This window comes from Mytilus californianus, unplaced genomic scaffold (assembly GCF_021869535.1).
Source record: "Mytilus californianus isolate M0D057914Y unplaced genomic scaffold, xbMytCali1.0.p SCAF_13, whole genome shotgun sequence".
Lineage (NCBI taxonomy): Eukaryota > Metazoa > Mollusca > Bivalvia > Mytilida > Mytilidae > Mytilus > Mytilus californianus.
The window spans coordinates 13,881,482-13,900,740 of record NW_026262615.1 but is presented as its reverse complement, the minus strand read 5'-3'; the positions used below and the strand labels follow the sequence as shown (position 1 = coordinate 13,900,740).

General features: G+C 34.1%; 1 protein-coding gene across 4 annotated transcripts; it reads right to left on the bottom strand.

Moving 5' to 3' along the window:
* Nucleotides 1-8,360: 8,360 nt before the first annotated feature.
* Nucleotides 8,361-18,210, bottom strand: LOC127723214 (uncharacterized). Of its 4 annotated transcripts, none has more exons than XM_052229771.1 (2): nucleotides 18,108-18,210; nucleotides 8,361-10,619 (listed from the first exon to the last, which is right to left on the bottom strand). In XM_052229771.1, the coding sequence occupies exon 2, from the start codon at nucleotides 10,585-10,587 to the stop codon at nucleotides 9,316-9,318; it is 1,272 nt and encodes a 423-aa protein (XP_052085731.1). In that variant the 5' UTR covers nucleotides 10,588-10,619; nucleotides 18,108-18,210; the 3' UTR covers nucleotides 8,361-9,315. The 4 variants fall into 4 exon arrangements, with proteins under 4 accessions (XP_052085731.1, XP_052085734.1, XP_052085732.1 ...); XM_052229774.1 differs by lacking the exon at nucleotides 18,108-18,210 and adding an exon at nucleotides 17,924-17,958; XM_052229772.1 differs by lacking the exon at nucleotides 18,108-18,210 and adding an exon at nucleotides 17,597-17,755.
* Nucleotides 18,211-19,259: the final 1,049 nt, after the last annotated feature.

Here is a 19,259-nt window from a genome sequence, read left to right as displayed (position 1 = left end):
AGAAGCTAAACTAACTTTTTTCCAAGTCCACACCAAGATTGGTAGACTTTGCTCATTGTTGAAGGCCGTACGGTGACCTATAGTTGTTAATTTGTGTCATTTGGCCTCTTGTGGAGAGTTGTCTCATTGGCAATCATACCACATCTTCTTTTTTATAATTAAGCTTGGGTTGAGAAAACGTACCGTGTTTATCGATTTGATCTTATTTATTCTAGTTTAGAGTTCATTCCTGAATGACATCGTTGTTTTCATATTTTGAAGTACAAAAGGTAAAGCTGCTTACAATTTAGTACAGTGTTATTATAATAGTGCATTTCTTCCTACACCTGAGATTCATGTAGTATTTGCAACTGGACATTTACACAAATAAATTCATCAACCCATTTATTATGTGTCTATAAGATGTAAAAAACATATCAGTTTACTTTTACAATTCATCGTCTTAGTTAAAGTTTCCGTTCTGATACAAGCATGTCGAATTGTAAACTCTGCTGTAAGGAAAGTTATGAACAGTTTAAAGCATCTGTGTTTTGTTATGCAAGCAAGATCTTAAAAAAAATCCCCATTACTGTTTTAAATCTTTTCCATGGTTCTGGAGTAAAGCTTTGGAGATTTTCTTATTTATTCAAATAGAAAAAAAATTTCATCGGTCCGACATTTAAAAAGCACCCTGCCATTTTTTAATATCATTAATTATATCTTCAATCAGTTCTGTTTTGAATCGGGAAGAACAATATCTACTTCAATTCAAACATTCGCTCGGTGAGACTCTCTGAAACCATCAATACTTGAACTTTGCTGCAAAAATTAGTATATAATATTTCGATTTTTTCCGTAAATGCGAAATAATCGACACATCTTACGGCATTTACTATAGGGTCTATGGGGTCTTTCATATCTGTATTCTATGATAATTTAGGTCATATTTCTCTATTTTTTTTATATTTTATGTCCATTGTCATGATTATTTGCTATCTAATTTTTTGGGAGTAAATTTTTTTTTTTTTCTTCTTTTAGCTCTAATCACGACCCTCATTTACGTTTGTTGTGCATGCGAGATATAAACTGCAGTCTCGCAAAGCTATACCTGTGTAAAGACAACTTAACAGTATCAATGTTTCATATAATAACTATGAAGTAAATAAAATGCATTTCTTTACGTACATGAATACATCCGACAAATGTTTGCAAAAATAAGCAAATATTTGTCAGCATTTACTTTGATTGTAAATGTTTTATAAACCGCGGTCTCTCAAAACTTTGCATACGTCTGTAAATATATGTTGCAAATATCAATGTTTATTAAAATAACTATGATAATGGAAAGTATTAGTAAATAAAATACATACATAAACTATATCGACAAACGTTTGCAAATATAACACAAACATTTGACAGCATTTACTTCGGCTGTAAATGTTTTATAAACCGCGGTCTCTCAAAACTTTGCATACGTCTGTAAAGATATGTAGCAAATATTGATATTTATCAAAATATTTATGATAATGAAAAGTATTAGTAAATAAAATACACTTCTTTACATACATAAACGATATCGACAAACGTTTCCAAATATAACACAAACATTTGACAGCATTTACATTGGTTGTAAATGTTTTATAAACCGCGGTCTCTCAAAACTTTGCATACGTCTGTAAAGATATGTTGCAAATATCAATATTTATCAAAATAACTATAATACTGGAAAGTATAAGTTAATAAAATACATTTATGTACATGCATGAACGATATCGAGAAACGTTTGCAAATATAACACAAACATTTGACAGCATTTACATTGGTTGTAAATGTTTTATAAACCGCGGTCTCTCAAAACTGCCCACACCTCTGTAAATCAGTTATGCAAATTTTAAACTTTGCATACATCTCCTATCCTGGAAAGTGCATGCAAATCTAAGGCCTGTATTTACATATCTTTGGAATATGAATAAAGCTATGGAAGTAAAATAATTATCTTTAGCATATATTTGAGTACGTCCTAAATAATGCCAAAGGAATAATACATTTACATAAACATTAGTAGGTCCGCAAATATATCTGGCAGAAAGGTAGTTACATTTGTCAAACATTTACATGATTGCCCAAATTGTTGTAAATCTGCCTTTTCGTGTAGTGTTTTGCTTTGGTATTCAATACAAGAGAGCCATATAAGACAAAATTATAGTATATACCAGCTTTATTTACTAATAGAAATTTCATAGAAATACAAACACCCTTTACCCTCAGAGTATTGAAAAAAAATGTTCTGTTTCGACTTGATAAGAAAAAAAAATAGTTTTGTTCGATGATTGTTCAAGAAAAAGAAAAATTTTGAAAAAAAGTCAAACCAATAAAAAGAAACCATAACACCATGTACCTTGAAATTAAATGGTTGTTCCCTTAATGATCTATAGTAATCTATTCAAGCTTTGTTTATCTCTCAGAGGGGTTGGGTATGGGGGTTTCTATATTATGACTAGTAGGGATGAACCTCTAGAATAAGTGACCACTTTAAGCTTCATGATATATGATAATGGCATAAAATTAGATTACATAAATGATAAGGTTGCTGATTATATCATACGTATATGAAACCACTAAATTATGTGTTACTACTTGGTAAAGATGAGTTTGAAACCATAGTGACATTCGTTAATTCATCAGATATTTGGCAAATCTATTTAAACTCCATGAAATGGTGTATTAAATATGGCTATGCATGTCTATTTTTGCAACAAAAAAAGGGGTAGATTTTCAAATTTAGAAGGTTACCACATGTGGAGCAGGATCTGCTTACCCTTCCGGAGCACCTAAGATCACCTCTTGTGTTTGGTTGGGTTTGTGTTGCTCAGTTTTTTGTTTTCTATGTTGTGTTTTGTATTCAGTTGTTTGTCTTTTAGTCTTTTTCTTGTCCCCTGCACGACACGTTGCGTAAGACATTGAAATACCAGGCGTCTGTCCCTTCCAGTCTTGTTAGCGTTCTAACATGTACAATTCTTGCCAGATTTTTATGATACTTATATCAGGTTTATATCAGCAACGGCTCGAACAAGTTCGAACATTAGTGCCAGTCAACAATTTTTAAAAGAGGTGTGCACCTTGGAAAACAACTATATGGAAAATTGCATTGTTAGCGCTCTCATGTGTACAATCTTGCCAGATTTTTATGACATTTATATCAGCAATGTCTGGGACAAGTTCGAAAATCAGTGCCGATCAACAAATTTTAAAGGAGTTATGCCCTTGGAAAAATTGATTATATGGCAAGTTGCATTGTTAGCGCTCTCATGTGTACAATCTTGCCAGATTTTTATGAAACTTATATCAGCAATGTCTGGGACAAGTTAGAAAATCGGTGCCGATTAATTATTTTTAAGTTATGCCACTTGGAAATATTAATTATAGGGAAAATTGCATTGAATTTGCTCTCAATCCTTCATTTCTTTCATAAAATGTGTGCAACGCGGGGGATATTGGAACTCTGTTCTTTTATTTTGCTTTGGCGTTTTCAGTTAATTTTCGATTTAAGAGTTTGAATGTCCCTTTTGGTATATTTCGCCTCTCTTTACCGGTGGTCCTAGGGATATGTATAGAGGTGTCACTCTGTATCGAATAGTTTCCTAGTTTACGAACAAAACGTGTCGATTTGTCAGTTCCATATGATGCACCTTAGGTAATGTTGTATGAAAATAGAAAAAAAAATACAATTCAGAAATACGGTACCCATGCGCATGTGTGTTGCTTAATTTGCAGATTACTAGTACTTCGACAGTTTGATATTCATATTACTATGTTCATAAATAGCAATATAAATCAAATCAAATCAAATAATTTTATTGGTGTAAATTCCAATACAGGAATGATACCAGCTGACATTTACAAAATGCAAATACAAAAACAGACAAAAATAAACAATAAAATGCTCCGCAGGGCGCAGCTTGATACGACCGCAGAGGTCGAACCCTGAACAGTTGGGGGAAGTATGGACACAACATTCAAGCTTGATACAGCTTTGCATTTGGATTGTGATTAAATATTTGACACAGCATAGGTTTCTAACACAGAATGAATGTGGTCTAAGAACTTAAAAAATTTTAATTGGACATTCACCTATTATGGTCCAATATCCAAAATCTAAATACATGGTTAGATTCAGCATATCAAAGAACCCCAAGAATTCAATTTTTGATGAAATCAAACAAAGTTTAATTTTGGACCCTTTGGACCTCAATGTGGACCAATTTAAAAACGGGGCCCAAAATCCAAAAACTAAATACACGGTTAGATTCAGCATATTAAAGAACCCCATGAAATCAAGAATAAAACCCCATTGAAATTGGTCAAGAAATAAGCAATTTATAGGAAGTATCTTCTTTTGCACAATCTTGTGCTACTAAATATTTCTTGCTATTGCGCAATACTGTACAATTGACAATTTCTTGCTATTGCGCAATATTGTGCTATTGGATATTTCTTGCTATTGCGCAATACTGTGCAATTGAAGATTTCTTGCTATTGCGCAATACTGTACAATTGAAAATTTCTTGCTATTGCACAATACTTATTATATAATAATTTACACATCCTGTTTGGTGTGTATCTCCTAACATATCATTATTATTTGATTTTAAATATAAATCAAAAATAACCAACTTAAAATGGAAAATTTTAAAAGAAACAAAAAAGGAAAAAAAGAAAAAAAAAAGGAAAAAAAAATAAATCTCCCCCAAATTTTTTGAACCCCCTTATGATTCATCACCCCAAACTCAATCCCAGCTTTCCCTTTCTGGTATGGTACCTTGCAGTACAATTTCAGAGAGATCCATACACTTGAACACAAGTTATTGTCTGGAAACTAGAAAAATGTGTTTTTTGGCCCCTTTTTGGCCCCAAATTCCTAAACGTTTAGGGCAATTACCCCCAAACTCAAACCCAGCTTTCCCTTTGTGATATGGAACCTTGTAGTACAATTTCAGAAAGATCCATACACTTACACACAATTTATTGTCCTGAAACTTGAAAAATGCTTGTTTTTGGCCCCCTTTGGCCCCTAATTCCTAAAATATTGAGGCAATCACCCCCATCATCAATCCCAGGCTTTCCTTTGTGGTATGGTACCTTGCAGTACAATTTCAGAGAGATCCATACACTTGAACACAAGTTATTGTCTGGAAACTAGAAAAATGTGTTTTTGGCCCCTTTTTGGCCCCCAATTCCTAAACGTTTCGGCAATTACCCTCAAACTCAATTCCAGCTTTCCCTTTGTGATATGGAACCTTGTAGTACAATTTCAGAAAGATCCATACACTTACACACAAGTTATAGTCATGAAACTAGAAAAATGCTTGTTTTTTGCCCCTTTTTTGGCCCCTTATTCCTAAAATTTTGAGGCAATTACCCCCAAAATCAATCCCAGCATTCCTTTAGTGATATGGAACCTTGTGGCACAATGTCAGAGAGATCCATACACTAACACACAAGTTATGTCTGGAAGTTACAAAAATGCTTATTTTTGGCCCCTTTTTGGCCCCTAATTCCTTTACTGTTGGTACCATAACCCCCAAAATCAATCCCAACCTTCCTTTTGTGGTATTGAACCTTGTGGTAAAATATCATAAAGATCCATTCACTTAAACTAAAGTTAGAGTGCGAAAACCAATGTGTCTTCGGACGACGCTGGACGACGACGACAACGACAACGACGACGACGACGCCAACGTCATACCAATATACGACCACAAAAATTTTTTTGCGGTCGTATAAAAAACAAATATACAGAGATATGTTTTCTCAATGATAAGCGACACATATTTTATATCTACATTGCGTGGAGGTGTTATTCATACTATATTATCTCTTCAAGCTATTACAATAAGCTTTAATACTACAACAGTTCTTAACATTATGTTTGCTTTAAATGAATGTTCGAATCATACATATCGCTTATTCCAGCTACACATACAGTTCAAATGTCAGTATCATTACTTTTCAAAATGAAACTAAATTTATCTTGTTCAGACATATTAACAAAAGATGGAACTATATCACTTAAATTACAAAAGATTATATTTCTATTAAATTCTAACGCTTTACATTTAATGAGGAAATGGAATTCATCTTCAATTCCATCCTTGCAAAGGGGACAAATTCTCTGTTCTAAAGGTGTTCTAGTATATCTACCAACTTCTATTAGTAATTTGCTATTACTAATTCTAATTTTTACCATTTTAGAAATAACATTTTTGTTAAGGTCCAGTAGGAGATATTTTTCTAATTCGTAATTATTTTTAACTTTGCTATACGTTCTTAGTTTATTACCATGACTATCTTTATATATACAATCTGATATATACTAATGTAACTTGATAACAAAGAAGTAAGTAATGGTAAGAAAAAGTAGTGTGTGTCTTTATTACTATAATAATATACTATAAGATAACATGATGACATTCATTCTATCTGTAAAATATTCACACATATTTGGAAATATCATTCTGTACATCAACAAGTGGCAATACTTTGTGTGAGATTATTGTGGTTTAAAAGTAGAGGCCCAATATCGAGTCTGTACATGGTCAGCAGATTTGAACAAAGACGTAATATATCATTCATTTTATTTGGGGGCGGGGGACTACAGTCTGTACCGACCATATGAATGGTCTTTGTTTAAAATATGTTTTCTTTTCATTATCAAATATTCATCAGTAAGTATATTCCCCATATGCTGAGTTTCAAAATTTAAGTTTTAGTTTCGTATTAAGGAATTCCTATGATTTTTGAGTTTTTGTATGTATACTTTTTTCTGGGGGGGGGGGGGGGGTCTAATAGATAATTATCATGTTGAAGTGCCAGCCGAAATCCTGGTACAATGATGGGTATAATGCCTTCTTTCTGATAACCATATCTTGTATGTTTGGCCGAAACAAGGTTGGCCGAAATTCACGTAGGAGCTTAGAAACAACATATTCTGCTTATGAATGAAAATAAAACTTAATGAACGTGGTGGTTCTCTTTCTTATTTTGGTAATTTTATATGACAAAATATATCTACTTTATGATAAAACTTGTATTTATTTACGATTAGCATTACGTGGTTGATTTCTTGAGCAATTCCGATAGTTTTTCAGTCAGACGCCACCCATATGCAACTATTCCAGTCATAATTACGTTCGATAACTCTGCATGTTACTGCTTTAATTAGGATTATGTAAAATTTACTAGTTACCCGATGAATGGTTTAAAGAAAATTGAAAAATATAGTTATTTCACCTCGGTTAATATCCATTCGAGGTCTTCTTTTATAAATATAAAATAATATCGTAATGAATTTCATTGAGAATCTGACAACACTAATCAACATAGGTATTGTCAAAACATACATCTACATAGGTATTGTCAAAACATACATCTACATAGGTATTGTCAAAACATACATCTACATAGGTATTGTCAAAACTTACATCGTGATTAGGTGCCATGTATGTTTTCTTTGATTACGTTGATGTTATGACTTAATATCTCCTTAGTCTAGCTATGTCCTTGGCTATCATTATAGTGACAATAACGTTTCATATTTAATTGCAATATAAACAGTGAAATTAAATTGAATTATTTGCATGGACAAAATAAGTGTCGAACATCGTCTACGTTTGAAAATTATTTGGTCGCCATTTTTTTTAATTTTTATAAAAAAACAACAGCATGTATCAGCTTTATCAAAAGGAACCAATGTTTGATTCTACGCTGCTTTAAGGTAAGACAATGACTGAAAACGCGAGCATCCAACAGTTATTTGATTTTCATTGTAACAATCTTACAAAATATATTTTTACCAAGTCGGCCCACGCTGTCAATGTGGTCGCCATCTTGAAAAATAATACCCGATTTTCTGAAAATAGCTAATTTTCAAATCAATTTGGAAGGGACGTAATAAAAAATTAAACTATTGCATGTACGATATTTCAAGTATTTATGAATATAGTAATAAGCACATATTTCCACAATTTTTCCATCTGTTTTGTTTAAATCGCAATTTTAGGTTTAACACGACAGAAAATCCAATATTTATCGGAGTTGGATGATTTAACAGTGTTAATTATCGAGGCAACAAGACAAATTTTCAAAAGCATTTGGAAGGGAGAAGACCAAAATTTAAACTTTTCCAAAAGGCATAAATATATTTCTAAATATATGAGGAATTACTATATATTTCCACACTTTTTTTATCATGAACTTAAAATAATTTATTTTATCGATTCCTGAAAGCCCCTGTGCATTTCTATACATTTTACTTGGGCATGATACGGGTGATGTGTGACGTCGCCAATGTCACGTGATGACTGCTATAGTTGGATATGAGAATCCATAAATCTTGCGAAGTCTCGTGGAGTCCGAGATTGTATCAATTTTATACCGAAAAGCCTATCAGATTCATTTCCCGTTAGATATACTGTTCCCAGGTTTATCTTCACCAGGAACACTCAACCCCGCCCAAAACAAAATGTCTGCAAAATGTTAAAGAGGGAAGTGAAACTAGGAGGGAGTTTCTTTATAATTTCAAAATTTATCAACGAAGAAATTAAGAAAGGTGTAATTGTATATATATATACGCCTACTAAGTGTACAAAACAACACCAATATCAAAAACGGAAACAGTAAATACTTCCGATAACAGATATCTGTCATCAATATCATGTTGTGAAATGATCTTATCAATATATTCTTATTTTACTAAAACAATCTTGAACGTATTACACATTAAAAACCGAACCACGCATCTACAAATTCAATGCTTGAAAATCTATTTTCACTTTTGTACACATTTGTTTCCCGATTTTGTATTGCAGAATATTCATTTTTATCCTGTATTTTGCATTAATTTTAGTTCGTAACTGGCCAAGTTATTCTTTTTCAAAATCCTCCTACCCCTTTTATAATCTCCTTTAATAATTCGTTTGTAAACAAATTTGTTATTATAGAACATTTACAATGTAAGTAGATTATTAAATACTGTAACTTCTGACATGAAACGACAGGTTTAATTTTACAAGTATGGAAGGAAAATACTCAACAGTTGTTATCATTAGCCAGAGACATATATACACGTATATATGTCTCTGCATTAGCTTTCTGCCCTACCTATTAATGTTTTACAGTATAAAATTCATCATTTCAGAAATATAACGGTCACGCGGCATAGGGGACAACCATTTGATATTCTGGAGGAGGGGGCAGTAGAAAATTTTCCCGGACTGATCATTTATTCCCATCTGTTACACATGCTTATTTTATTTCCTGCGGTAAATGGGTAAATTGCTACACAGGTTGACCTTTCATTGCATCATCGTAAGATGGGGGTGGGTCATGTAAACATGGTAAATGATTTACGTGTAGATCAACTGATTCCCTGTCCAGATCTATAGTTTCATGATCTGTAATACCTAGATTGGTATCATTTGTTACTTCCTGTCTGTTAAATGTATTTCTATAATTATCATGTGTATTTGAGAATCGGTTGTTATTGTTCGTTACCGCATAACGTTCAATATGTCTATCTGAAAGGCGTATATCTGCAGAATCCCTTTGATGATGATCAACAACTGATGAATCCTTTTTGCAACATATACAGATTAGCACACTACCTAATATTCCTATAATGAAAGGAACGACAAAAAATAGTACAACATACAACCATTGACGACGTCTGCAGGCTACTCTCACATTGTTATCAACATCTGGGTGCCATGATAACGGACTTTTGCGAACGGCCTCAAAGCATACTGCATACGAATCATAAGTGGAACCGTAGTCAATCTGGCAAAGTGTCTTGTCCAGACAAGTTCTCTGGGCTCTATTAAGTAGTTTTAAGTTTGGTAATGGTTTTGTAAAAATGGCAGACACAAAAGATATGGTTGCAAGCTTATTGTAGAAAACGAAATACAAATCTCCAGATTGTTTCATTGTTTTAGGTGGTAATTTAAAAGCTTTGTCAAAAGTATTGTAATTTGTACATGACGAATCTATGACGTAACGAGTTGGCCCATTTATCCCACATCTAGTCCAGGAATCCGTCAGAATACACGACTTAAAGTCCATTAACCTTGTAAATATATATATCTTTTCAATTGCAGGTGCACAAATTTTTCCAGAAATCCTGTCTCCTTGCTTTAAGGACACTTTTAGGTAGAAAATACCATATCCCGGAACAGGTGTTTTGTTAATTCGAGTAATTGTAACTGTAGACTGTTGACATACTGCCTTACTAGATGCTTGTTTAGGTAAAAGATAGGCATTCACTCTGACTGGATATTCACTGGTTATATTAACACCACTGCAGAACTTATTAGAAAACCAGTCAACATAGTACATTTGATCCTGGGCTGGTATAGTGTTAAATGGTTTGTTTTTATGAAGGAGCTGTACTAAACCAGCGGTCAAAAATATAGCTATCAGTACAATCCAAAGAATATAGACTCTGTTTGTATTAGTAATATTAGTTTTCCGTTCTTCTAGTATTTGACTTGGGCAGATAATTGATCCAAAAAAATCAAAGCACTTTCCGCAACAGTTTCTCCTATTACTTGACATCTGTTATATCCTGTTGAAACCACAATAAACATCTGTAATATGAAATAAAAAAATATGTGTTACATCCAATATTTTGTTTTCTTTATAAAATTATCGTGTCCCAACTGTCATGCCCTACTTGTAATTTCAGCTTTTCGTAAGGACTTATGTATGATGGATACCCCCATACCCCCTCCTCCTTGTTGCACAAGTTCTTGGTTAATACATTATCAAATTCAAAGTTGACTTCAATATCATGGCCCATATCAAGCTGGTTATATTCAAACAGATTGTTTCTAGTTTAACAATTCTTATCATAACAAAACAAAAACCTATTTCATAAAAAAGGAGAAAAGGAGAATAGTTGTCAATTATGGTAACACAAGCGCCGAGCAAATCAAGGCAAAACAATTGATGATTTTTGCCCCTACAATGATATTTTTTTCTGACCAAGGTATACTCTCTAGGCCCGTACCCGGATCCACCACTGTATATGGATGTCGATTCCACTAGTGGATAGGAGACACACAGTGCCTTTATGAGTCTACCTGTTTAGTATGCGCATGCGTCAAGCGAATTAGACACGAAAATTTTTACTTGGCAAAATGTTTAGTTTTTTTAGTCAATTTTTGACTGTTTTTATATTTATTTTGAATTATTTTACATCTTTATTCTTATCTTGATTAACCCCTATAGTTTGAATCATAATTTAGCTGGATCTTACATGTATGTATTATAGCCGTTTACTGGAATTTTATTTTTATTGACATTTTGCCGGGAAACCGCCATTTTTAGCCATTGTTTACCTGGACTACCAAATTTTACGAACTTTTACATACACACATGTATTACATTGTGGAACCAAATATTTTATTCACTGGATATACATGTATTTTTACTGGAAGTTTTACACTGTGCCAACCATAATTTTACCTTCGTTCGGACTTATTATTGTGCAGTCAGGATAAAATAGAACTGTTTTCCGACTGTTTAGGTGAGTTTATCTTATCAGAGTCGGAAGACAAGAAGACATATCTTGAAATACAACATGAATCCCCAATACCTAATGGGTATAGCTATGGTTTTGTTACTCTGTGGAAAATGGATGGATGAAGACACAGGAACATCGTCACTCCAAGATCACCCTACAAAAAGGTCTGTGATTGCCACTGTTTTGCAGATACAAAGGTATGTACATCTTTACCTTAGCACCACACACAATGGTAGTAAAACACTGGAACATCGCGATCATACAAAAACCACCATCCCACCTTTTACATGTTTTAATTCGTATTCTACTGATAATATCAGGAATTGAACAAAACCCAGGTCCTGTTTAAAACAGTTGTGGAATATGTCGTAAATTAGTCAAAAGAAATGACAAAGCAATACACTGCGATGCATGTGATTTATGGATCCACAGACGATGTACATCTGTTGACAATACAACGTACGCTAAATTACAGAATACAACTAATCAATGGTTCTGCCAAAACTGCGTTGCACCATGCGGAATTTGCTCTTGCAACATACATAACTGTGACCCAGCAATCGAATGCGACAGATGTAAACCATGGATTCAGGACTCCTGTGCAATAGTGTCAAACGATGAATATAAAAACATACAAGCAACAAATTGTACATGGATTTGCCCATTATGTGATGAAAAAACTTATCAACATCCTACTCAAGTACTTCATCAGGCATAGAAACCAACAATACCTTTGATACTCTTACAAACACCAAAGAGACACTTAGTAGTTCAAAATGTACTTCAGATAAAAGCAGACACATTTATACCAGTAAGATCAGAACGGTTTCCATCAACATCAACGGTTTAAGAGGGAAAAAACTTGAACTGCAGGCATATTTACAAACTGAAAACCTCGACATAGTAGCGCTGCAAGAGACCAAAATCGACAACAGCATTACAACCAATGAATTGATTCCAGACACATTGGGCTATGATATATACCGCAACGACAGAACGGGCAATGGGGGAGGCACATTGTTACTCATCAAAACACACCTTGACTCAGCACCTGTGAAAATCCTCGAAAATGGATCAGAATCTATTTGTAGCAAAATCGTCTTGCAAGGAAAATATCATTATATAGGAAGCTGGTACAGAGCACCTGATGTCCCTTTGGATCAAACACAACTACTAAAGGACCAAATGGATAAAATCAAGAAATCAGGGAAAGCAAGCAAACAACCATGCATTCACGTCTTGGGGGTGATTTTAATTACCGTAAAATAAATTGGCAGACAAAGTTAAATAAAGATACCAACATATGTCTAAACGGTAGTGACGGCCAATCATTAATAGATATACTAAATGAGGCTAGCGCTGAACAACTCGTCCTGTTTCCAACCAGGGAAAGTAATACACTAGACCTTTTAATTACAACCTTACCAGAGCAGTTCACAGATATCCACTCACCTGATCGGTTTAGCGACCACGACATTGTCATGGGTACTCTGAGATGCACAATTCCAAGCAAAATAAGACAAGAAAGGACCTTCTTCCAATACTCAAAGGGAAATTACAATCAGATGAGAGAAGACTCAAGGGACTTCACCAGAGACAGATACTTCAATGGCCATCAAAACAACAGGAATGTAGAAGAAAACTGGAACATGATAAAAGAATTTATACTAGGAACCACCAAAATCAATGTACCAACTAAAACATCAAAATAAAAACAGTCAATACCATGGATAAATAATAATATCAAGGCCATGATAAAACGAAAGAACAGAACACACGCCAACTATAAAAAAAACAATAGCATGAGAATAAAACCAAAATGGCAAGAATTAAGACGCACAATTAACAAGGAAATTGAAACAGCCCACAACAACTCCGTCGACAACTTAATAGACGATATGAAAAAGGATTCTAAACCATTTTGGAAATATATTAACAACCAGAAGGCAGACAAACAGGGAATACCACCACTTAAAACTCAAGATAATAAGACCGCCGATACAGACCAACAGAAAGCGGAGGCATTTAATACGCAATTTACAAGCGTTTATACCAAGACGGAATATGCATCCATTCAATACCAAACTCCTCATGCAGACAAAATGAGAAACATCACAGTAACAACCAAAGGAGTCGAGAAGATACTTAAAAACGTTAATGCGTCAAAAGAGATGGGCCCTGATGGTATACACCCCCGAGTACTGAAAGAATTGGCACCTAACATATCAGAGGTAAAGGCTCACTTTTTCTTATAATCCATCCACAGAGGAACCATTCCAGATGAATGGAAGAGTGCTAATATATGCCCGCTATTCAAGAAGAACGACAGAACCATTCCAAGTAATTACAGACCAGTATCTCTAACATGTTACTAGAACTTGTCATTTGCTCCAACCTAATGCAACACTTTGAAGATTACAACATCCTAAATAGCCGACAAAATGCATTTAGAGGAAGACACAACTAATTAACGTCATACACGACTGGGCAACTGCCATTGACAACAGGAAACAAACTGATATATTTATTTTGGATTTTGAAGAAGCATTTGACACCGTACCGCACGAGCTATTAAAAAAGTAAACTTAACAAATAATGCGTGCCGAAAAACATCTTGAAAATTGGATTGACGCCTTCCTATCTACAAGATCTCAGTGTGTGGTAGTGAATGGGATTAAGTCCAAAACATCGACAGTCCTATCAGGAGTACCTCAAGGAACGGTTCTTGGTCCCATCCTAGTTCTATTCCATATCAATGACATAGCAGAAAATGTAACATCAGAAATAAGGCTGTTCGCAGACGACTGTGTATGCTACAGAGAAATAAAAAATGAAGATGACTGTGCAGAACTACAGAACGATATAGATACTCTTGGTAACTGGCCGACTAATTGGGGTATGAGATTCCAACCAATTAAATGCAACATGATGACATCGAGTCGCAAGAAGAAAATAACATCATTTAAATACACTCTCAAAAATACGGAACTCCAATTTTTTAACATCTATTAAATATCTAGGAGTAATCAAAATGACCTACACTGGGAAAGCACATAGAGGAGATATGCAACAAATCTTATAGGACATAAGGTTTACTAAAAAGAAACCTATCAGCATGTCCAGTTGAAGTTAAACTGCAGGCATATAAAGGACTGATGCGACCTGTCCTAGAATATGCAAGCACTGCCTGGGACCCACAACAACTATATCTTCAAGACCAACTGGAAAATGTACAGAAAAGAGCGGCTAGGTTCATAACATCAAACTACAACTACGAACCAAGAAGTATGACAGCAATTTTAGACCAACTGCAATTACCATCACTAAAATACCGCCGTACACGAAACAGACTGATCCTGTTCTGCAAAAGTATACACGGTCAAGCAAACTTGCCATCTGACCAACTGAAAAAACCATCAAGGACAACCAAGAACATGCATAGCCAACATTTCCTCAGACTTCAAACAAAATCGGACACATTAAAATACAGTTTCATACCAAATACCATTAAAGACTTGAACCAACTACCACCAGATATTTTCATCAAAATTCAGACAGCAGAAGAACCAGCTAAAACCTTTAGTGAAATTGTAAGGGGGCCCCACTTAAATAAATTACTTGACGCACGCGCGGTGTATTGATATCCTTGGATGTATCACCGTATTCTTATCAAGATCAAGATCGAGATCTGAGACGTATCGCTATAATTGACCGTTAGACACTTATCTTGATTTTTCAATGTCGTTTAAAATTGGTATAGAGTTGGGACTTCACAACTCACATGTTTCATCTCCGGTTTGCAAAAATAGGAAAACCTATGTGTAGTCCTTGACCATGCATTTATTCTCGAAAGTGCCAATCTGAGAAATCAAGCTGTAATCCGTACATATCGAAGACAAAGTATTCCGACACTGCTTAATCAGTCATCTGAATCTAAATCTTACGTTACTCTATGCAAAAAAAAAAATGGATAACAGTTAGGCTTTTGAAACGGTATCCCGGCAACTGTTCTTTTTCTTATATCTACGAACAGTGACATATAGTATATGTCTCAGGTGCGGAGAACCTCAAAAGTAACTTTGATTTCCAAAATAAAAAAAAGTCAAGGGAACAGTGTCCATGACATTTAATGAGCCTTCCTTTTAATCGTGGTATCTGTATAACCAGGAGTAACTCAAAGACGGAATTGATTATACCAAATTCTTTAAACTTTATTAGCAAGGTCCGGACAGTACCAGACCTAAGATCTAAACTGACTTCAAAATAACATACAAAAGTATATATAAAAACAGTATCTATAGAAACGGATTAGTGTCCAACGGATTAACTTCTTATCGTCTAGAAGGTATCCATTACGACAAACATCTTTTTAACAATAGAATAAATTAAACACAAAGAAATGTAAAAGGTTAGATAAACGGATTAACAAATTGTCACTGTATCACTTAAAATATATAATCAGAATTTGATTTATTTCTAATTCACATTTGTCCAAATCTTCCGGGTTATATCTATGATGATTTTTTACCGTTTCAATTTGATGTATCTATCAATAGCATAACTGTTATCCAAACTTTTTTAGAAAATAAATTCATCATAGATACCAGAATTAAGATTTGTACGCCAGACGCGCATTTCATCTACAAAAGACTCAGTGACGCACCAATCAAAAAAGTTAAAAAGGCCAAAAGAAAAAGTTGAAGAGCATTGAGGACCCACTCTCTGGTAGTCTTATATAATATTTATTTTGGATTTCAAAGCTTCATGATTGAAAATAATCGATTTGTCTATCTATATTTGTACGTACTGTTTATGTTAGATGTACTAATGTGTCGAACTGCGTAAATTTATCTTTTCATTCCTGAGATATCATGTTTTAAAAAATCATTTTGTACCCTTTTATTCGACCATTACTTTGTGATTCTTTAAATGTCTAATGAACTGTATTGTGAGCATAGCTGATTATGTCATAAGTATCAAAATCTCTTGAATCAGATGTTACTATTATCCAACATTTGATAAAATTGCATCCGATATTTGTCAAATCTATTTTAACTTAGCTATAGGTCTGATATGTCATAAATATGTATGATTGAGTATGCATTTCTAAATATTCAAAATATATGAAAAGGGTGTGTACTGGATGCCTCAACTGATTATCCCTTCCACAAAAGGATTGAAAAAGTCCCCGAGGTTTACTCGTCATCAACGGACCTCCGTCCCCACCCCCCCCCCCCCCCACCCCCCCACCCCCCCCCCCCCCCACGGCCCGCCCCCGAAAATAGTATAATATCATCTACAATACGTTATGTTGCAGATCATAAAATGGTTTACACTTTCAGGATAATGTGTAAAGTTCTACTATTTTACCCATTACTCTTTAATTTTTCACACAATACATTATGGGCACCCGACAATTCTATTTTACTGAACAGACTATAAATAATGTAACAAATCATTGATATAAATATAGGTAAAAACATTATATTATAGGTAAATAACTGTGATCATTGATGACCTGCATGGATATTACATATTTTCAAAAGTTTACCTGTCGTCAGAGGAATAGGTGTAAGGTTAATATTAGTTTCCTAACAATTCATGTGGAGAGAGGTATACTTCAATCATGATCATTGTGTTGTCCTCAATATGCATGAAATTTTTTCCACGGGACGTTAAACAAACATCAAACAATCAATCATTTTTGTGGTAGGGGTGAGCAGCTGAGTTATCAAATACCCCACCATATTTATTCATTTGAACATATCCTATATTTTATGAAATAATAAACTTGTTGCTATATGATCCTATATTACGATATTTAGTGCAAATATCTGATGCATTAACCATGTTAACGACTATGAATTTCATCACATGTTTAATAAATACTTACATCTGGTTATGATCTATAGTTTCAGATACTTGATTTAATCAGCAACCTCAACATATATTTTTTCTAAATATCTCGCCATTATCACACATAACTACATGAACTAGTGAAGCTTTAAAAAGTGGTTTATTCAAGCGGCTCACTCCTACCTTTAATTTAGTACGTTGTAAGTGTTCATTCCCAGTCTGTGGCGGATCCAGAACTTTTTGTAAGGGGGGCCCGCTGACTGACCTAAGAGGGTGGCCCGCTCCAGTCACGCTTCAGTGATTCCCTATATAATCAACCGAAATTTTTCCCACAAAAGGGGGGGGGGGCGGGCCCCCCCCCAGGCCCCCCCCCCCCCCCCCCCCCCCCTGGATCCGTCTATGAATTCCGATGTCGATACTTTATGATAAACCTTAAGTATGCTGAATACAAAAAGACAAAAAATTAACATCGAGTGCAAACGAAAAAAATACAACGTAGAAATCCTGTACCCAAGCTCCTGTGTTTCGGTATTGTGTAATATGCATAGTATTACTATATTTATAAATAGCTGATCTATTAATACATTATACCGTGACAATCTACATGATCTATGTATTGATATAAATTACAAAGAAGTATTTAATTGTAAGAAGAAGGTAATTTGTTTGTGTATTCATTTATATAATAACATACCATATAACATTACATGTTGACATTCATTCTACCTGTTCAACATTCACACCAGTCCTTATTTCGAAATATTCTGAAGTACAACAACAAAGGGCAATAATTCTATTTTATCATTGTGGTTTCAAACGTATCTGTATAATTCTGCAAATGTAGGCACACCTCCAAGGAGTTGAATAAAATGATATCCTTGACCACACGAATTATTAAGTTGAGAATATGTCCAAAACACCTTACAATTGTACTGTATCAATAAAACTAATTCTTCTATCCCACCACCATTTATATACAATTTATAAATAATTTCAGAAGAAAAAGATAAAATTAACTTTGTCTTGCAATCCGTATATACCCATGCAATTTGCTTCTAGTAATGGTCGATAGGCATCCGTTCAAATGTCCTGCTATATGATTTATACTGATGATACCTGTGGACATATCAGCAACCTGACCCTCAGTATCCTAAGATAATAATTACAAGCTTAATTAACATACAATTTACCAACGTGATGACTTTTTTCTTATCACATTTGTGTTGTTTGGTATGTATGTAGTTCATATCGATTCAACTACAGATTGTTAATAAGCTGTCCTCAAACTACTTCTAGCTGGTCACCAATAATATGATTAAGATTACTGAGTATTTTGTTTATTTATGGCATAATAGAAAGGATTAACCATCAAATGTACTTAATTTACACTATCTCAAATGAAGAATTTTACGAACAGTTCACTACCTCTATCAACTATAATCTGCATAAATCTTTTCCTTACTGTTTCAAGGGATTCACAATTAAGCAGAAAATGCGATAAAATGTGAGGACTTTTGTTACATAGCTTACATGTTGGACTGACTCTATTCTTTTTGAATGCCGCTCGTTTATATTGAAAAATATATGTCCCTTTTGCACTTTTGATTCGTGTAAGAATCCTTACAATATATCTGCGTCTGGCGTACAAAACTGCAATCCTTGCATCTATGTTGAGTTTATTTACAACCACTTGGTAGATTCCACTGCTGATGGAGTTTTTCAGCCAGTCCAATAGTCAGCACTTCTGTGTTGACTAAAATTATCATCGATATGGTCATAATTGTAAATTAACTGTTCATAAAACTTTTAATGTTTCTATATTCTAAGGATTTACTACCCCATGAAT